This window comes from Onychostruthus taczanowskii, unplaced genomic scaffold (genome assembly GCF_017590055.1).
Source record: "Onychostruthus taczanowskii isolate IOZ18803 unplaced genomic scaffold, ASM1759005v1 scaffold31, whole genome shotgun sequence".
In the NCBI taxonomy this organism is placed as follows: Eukaryota; Metazoa; Chordata; class Aves; order Passeriformes; family Passeridae; genus Onychostruthus; species Onychostruthus taczanowskii.
In genome coordinates this window covers 6,271,830-6,277,829 of record NW_024500461.1, presented here as the reverse complement: position 1 = coordinate 6,277,829, position 6,000 = coordinate 6,271,830, and the positions used below count along the sequence as shown (strand labels likewise).

Sequence of the window (6,000 nt, the reverse complement as noted above, 5' to 3'; positions counted from 1 at the left end):
ACATCTCGCTGCCCTCATAATACATACACATGTAGCATTACAAGCTACTGGCCATCAGTTCTACATACTAACTGAAGCTGTGTCATCCAAGCAGTCAGTGGTTTTCATTGCAGCTTAAGTACATAGTCTGCATACTCCTCTGCCCAAGTTACTGCCTGTGGACAGCTTGCATGGGCTGCTTCCACACTGATATCACCAACCAGCCATTTCTTTTTATGGCCCTGAGGTCTTGGATACCTTCCCGTGCCCATAAATTCAAGGACACTGATGTCAGCTAGTGGCTTTGCTGGGGAGGCCCTACCTGGAACTGGGATCATCCTTCATCTCGGAAAGGGGCGTGTGTGGAGGGCACCCTTTTGCTCCTGCTGGCTGGAGCTGGCTGTGCTCTCGGCAGGGCTACAGGCGTGTCACCAGCTAAGGCAGAACCTTAGCCTTTCTGCTCAAGCAAATCCTCAAGCCATGCCTAGAGGTTCAGCATAACGAAAAGAACTGCTGAAAAATGGTAGGTTATTTTTGTGAAAACTTGTGGTAGAAATGAAAAATAATTTTTACTGATGTTTTCCTGTTAGTTTTCAGACTGGGTAAGGTTTATGATCTGATATCTCAAAGGACACAAAATGTGAGAAAATATACTGTTTAGAGAAATTACAACCTTTCATTGTACGAAATGACAGATTTTGGTGAGTGTAAATTAAGAATACACTCTGTTGTTTTGTAGTTGTATCAGACCTCTGTGATTGAAATGCTGAAAATCATTGGAATTTGTAAGGGTCAGACTTGCAAAGTAGAATCTGTCAGGTCCCAAGTGTTTGTGATACTACTTTTTTTTCTTTTGTCTTAAGTTGTGTAATAGGACTTCTTCTTGACTGTGTTACTTTGTTGTAACTTTTGTGTGCTTGCGCCCTAGAAATCTTAATTACTATTGATATATGCCTTTTGGCTTTTACGGTCTTTATACTGCTATTAGGTTATATACTGCACCAATACTTTCTTCTGAGACTCCTAATTTACAAGTGTTTCAAAACCTATTGAAATTATCTGTATTAGCAAAATGAATAAGCTGGAACATTAAATTTCTCCCCTTACAATACTTGAAATATTGTTGATAAGGTTGTGTATATGTGTGGGATAGATACACACAAACACAAACAAATTTAAGGGAACCTTGTAAAAGAATACTGGTAGGCCTATAACTATAATAGTTTTTTACTCTCTTTTTATATTTAACTATTTGTCTTTGAGATTCTTGTTGATAACATCATGCCTTTATACTGTGGGCTTGAAAATTCTGATACCTGTAAAATTGTGAGCCTGAGGTGGTTACAAAACAAAAGTGGGGAGCTACTTGTAGCTCAAGCAGAGGCAACTACTTTGCAACCCTCCATATCAGACCAACCCAAACCCAGCTGCCAAAACTGGTTTGGTTTTTAGTTTTGGGGGTTTTTTTTTTGGTTTGTTGTTGTTGTTGTTTGGTTGGTTGGTGGTTTTTTTTTTTAAGGCAAGAAGAAGGGGACCTTCAATTGTCAGTGACACTTGAGGCCAGCTGATGATGAGTATATTGGTGGGCACTAAACGGGAAGAGGGTTTCATTTTATTCCAGTCCCAGAGCAGCCTGTCTGCTGCAGGGTGTCTTCTCCTGTCCTGTCAGGTGTCTGTGGACATTGAGGTTCTTTTTTGCTTTGTTGGCTTAGGATTGATTTATGTATAAATGCTTCATAGACATAGCTGTATTGGTAAAGAAAAATAAATCCTACCCTTCATACATATAGTTCTAGTAAGAAAAGATTGGTTACAGTTATGCTGGGGATAAGGACATTAATTTTGTTTCAGAAAATTGCATTGCTATATAGCAGAATAGGAATTTTTATTGGGAGATGTTGTGTCTTTGCTGTTCAGTTCTCTAGTGATCTCATGCTGTAATGTTTTCCAGCAATGGAAGTTCAGGGGAACCCCCCCTAAAATACTAGGACTCTACTGTGTCGATACAGCTTCCAAAAACATTGCAGAATAAGCTGCTGCTTATATATTCTTGCTAAACTCAGGTCCCAAGGATAAGAAGATGTACTGTGTGACATCTCATATAATTCATTGGTTGTATAAAAATAAAGCAGAAGACTTCAATTTGTCAAAGACTGTTCCCCAAATTTTGTAATGAATAATGACTTACTAAATCATGATTTTAAAAGCCCCAAAGAGTCATTATGAATAGTGTTTTAAAAACACATGTATTTGTTTAAAATTATATAGTAATAACCCAGAAGTGGCTTCTTGACATATTTAGATATGTAAAGGGAGTGTGTTGCTGGATACTTATAAAAAATGGTTGATACCCATGTACTTAGCATAATAGAAATATCTATGCTCTGGGGTTTTTTGTTTGCAATTTCTTGCCTTTAAAATATTTGTTGTTAAAATCAGGCACTTAGAAAATTTCCACAATTAGATTAATTGTAGGTGATCATCTTTTACATTTGTGAGGGAACTTGAGCTTCATGTCCCTGTAACTTGCATCTCTGTAGATAGACAGTCACTGTAATAAAACTCAAAGGGCTATGTTGCAACAACTCTCACCAGGACAAGGTGTAGCATTACATGTATAATCATTAATTTTTCTGTCCTCTCATAACCTATCTGTGTTTTCTGGTTGACTGGCAAGCGAGTCCTAATTCTGCATTTGACATTGTTGATTCATATGGAAATAATTGATGTCACACATTTAGCATGACGTAACTTACACAGAGCCACCACCATGCAATGTACTTCACAGATGAATAAAAATTGACAGGTTCCTATCCAGCACCGTCTGCTATCTCTGTGTGCAGCCCTCAGCCACAAACCGAGCTGGGATTCTGTGCAGCCACAGAGCAGTAGAGTGAAAGCTGCAGTGTATTGACTTACAGAGCCTTTAGGAGCTCAGATGTCAGCTACATGCCACCTCAGAGGGACTGCAGGCGCTGCTGCTCACAGAGCCGGTTAGGGTGGCACATTCCAAGAGCAATTCTTGTGCTCATGGGTTATGTCTAGTGTGCTTGCTTTAACTTGAGATAAAATGTTGCCCTGATATAACCACCAGAATATGAAGTAATAGGAGATTCAGACTGGTTGTCTTCTGGCAGCAGCCTGAATGGTTTGGATGCAAGTTCATATTTGTGTTTTGGAAGGGGGTACACCTTTATGTGCCAGCAGGCTGCAGCTGTTTGTCCTGCATGCCTTGTGACAATGTTAAAGTGGCTGATTTGGGACAAAGAGACTGCATACATTCATTCTCAGGCAGCCACAAATCACATACTACGAGGCAGAAAAAAATTTGTAGGCTGATGAGCAGCAACCATTCATGTTGCTAGAGGGAGAATTCTCTACTTGTCTCTGCAACATGGACTATCTTTAATGTAAATAGTTGGGCTCCAGGCAAGTTCTTGGGTATACAGAACAGTTGGCATTTCAGTCTGCTACAAAGGTGGCTCTTATTCACGGCATTTGAAATGCAAAGCACTGCCACCATCCAGTAGGTACTGTTTGCACTATCGCTGTCACTCAGCAGCAGCAGTGAGGAATTATGTAGCTGAATTTTCCTAGGTTGTATGAGAATGAGGAAAAGCCTTGAAATTGCCTCTCATCACACAGCAAGGGACACACAATAGTATGCAGGGAAAAGGCAAAAGAAGGAGAACTTCTGTTACTCTGAACTGGAATTTTTCACTTGCTTCTCTATGCTTCACTCCCTATAAATGCATCTCACTAATATATGAAAGTCTTTGTTTTGCAGTTTCTTACAGTGTAGAAAATGCATACTCACAAAGTGTCCAGAGCTATTCTACTGTGAAAGCACATAAAACATTTCTTAATCAGGAGAGGACAGGAGGAGAGGGGTTAATTTAAAATTTTAGTTTGATATCTGAAAGTTTATCAACATCTTCTGAATGCTTGTCAGAGCTTGGCAATACAATCTACAAGTCTTAGTGTGATTCCATGGTAGTTTGTGCTGGGTACAAACAAGTAGAGTATCTCCTTTGCTGTGGGTGTGAAAGGCTCATGCTTTGGCAGAGGAACTGAGAACTGTGACAGTGCACTCAGGGCTAACTGCAAGACCAATGCCACTCAGCACTGTCCAACCTGACCTCAGACTTGGAAATGACTAACAGTCTCTTTCCACGTAAACCCTTTCCCTGGAGGCTGGTTGATGAAAGCTTTTGGAAAAATATTTGGAGGACAAGTTAAAAAGTCTCTCAAAAGAAGCCCCAGTATCCTGTTTAGAGTACAGATGTTACCATTGTGGGAAAGGGGATCTTTGTCTTCTTCCTGATTGTACCTTTGCCAACATACCATTGACATCAGATATGTAATTTCTCCCCATGAACATCAGAACACAACATTCAATAATAGCACTTTTAATTCTGGAGGAGTTCAAGGTTCTCCACATGAGAAAGGTGTGCCATGCTTCTCCTTTTACAGGTAGGGTAGGAGGAGTCCAAAGAAGTAAAGTGTGTGCATTACACCATCTAGGGGATTGTATTGTGTGGGAGTTGGGTTTTATTAGGAAATCCCAAAAGTGCACTGGCACTTCTGCTCCCTCCATGACCTATGCATAAGTCAGTATGGAAAACTTGTGGCTTGTAGGTGGGTGTGTCTGCTGTGCAAGCATTAGACATAGTCATGGGGCAAAAAATGGATGGCATAGATGCAGTTTCTGAAGAGTGAGACAGGAATCATCTTGAGAAGCTCAGGCTCCAGCTGACAGGCCTCCTTTGGACAGTGCCTCTGCTGCACCTCCAGAGATTTGATTTTCCTAAAACATGGCAATACAGGCAACTGCAATATTGATGTCTGTCCCTCTGAAAACCAAATATAGTAGTCAATACTCTTGTACAGTGATCATAAGTCTTTACTAGACCTCCTGTTCCTAATAGGCATCACTCTTTAAAAGGTCACTTTAGTAAAGTAGGCAAAATAATGTAAATACCAAGAGTTAAGCATCGTGGATCAAGCCAGCATACTGAAGTGAGGGAAAGGACTGGAAAAGAATGGGCACTACTGCTGGGCACTCAGTGTGGGATTTTGGGGTATTTGAACTTTAAAATTGGCAGAATGGACAGCTGGAATGATTTAACATTTTATCATTAATTTAAGCCATAGAAATTAATGTTTAAAATACTTTCTGAGAAGAGCAAAGGATAAGAGAATGAATCCATGGACTATCATTTCCATCTATGTCACTGTGAGTCCAGCCTCATGCTCCTGCCGCTGTCTGGAAGAATTTGCTTTAGTGGAGTTAAGGTTCAGTGTAGAGCAGGTGCAGTGTGTGGGAAGAACATTTATTTAAACTCTGTGGGCTTTTGAAAATAGGAGTGAGAGAAGTACCCAGTGAAGCTCTCAGTAGTACTGTGCTGTGCAGTATTCTGCCACATTCAGGGCGTCATGTCTGTTTTGGAGTGAGGAAGGAGAGCTGTACAAACCAGCTGTGTGTGCTAGAGGAGGGCAGGTGGTTTTTGTTTAGCCAAGCCAAATGAAATGCATTCTGCAAATGTGCCATAAGAAAAGAACCTGCTCCTGCTCCAGCACAGGAAGGACCTAGTGGCCCATGTGTGAGAAGGAAAGATAAAGGGGGAAAAGAGCAACCTTAGGTCAGAGAATTGCATTGCACCACAGTTTGGCATAAATTCTGAAGACACATTATTTAAGTCCAACATACAAAAAGAACAATTTCTTTACATGTGGCACTTGCAGATACTGTCAAAATTACAATGGCTCCTAATTCAGCTTGTGTGGAAGGACTCTCCTGACCCGTGGGACAGACGCCTCCACCGAAGCAGCTGTTTCTCCTCCACTATAACTTTCTGCTGTGTGCAGCAGTTGTTCCTAATTGACTGGCCTGCTGTCCTGTGGTCACAGCTCCTCCAGGTAGTGCCCAGTGCCAGGGCTTCCACTGCTGGCACAGGAGCTGGGAGCTGTTGTTTCTGGTATGCACCCTTGAGAGCAATGCCCAAGCAACAGATCCATAGG

At 41.1% G+C, this 6,000-nt stretch overlaps 1 protein-coding gene across 1 annotated transcript in view; it reads left to right on the top strand.

The window, feature by feature from the left end:
* The first annotated feature begins 408 nt into the window (after positions 1–408).
* TMCC3 (transmembrane and coiled-coil domain family 3) overlaps positions 409–6,000 on the top strand; it is a 57,850-nt gene continuing 52,258 nt past the window's right edge. Inside the window, exon 1 of the mRNA XM_041409788.1 lies at positions 409–502. Coding sequence (XP_041265722.1) covers positions 500–502 — 3 coding nt within the window. The 5' untranslated portion in view covers positions 409–499. The remainder of the gene's footprint in view (positions 503–6,000) is intronic.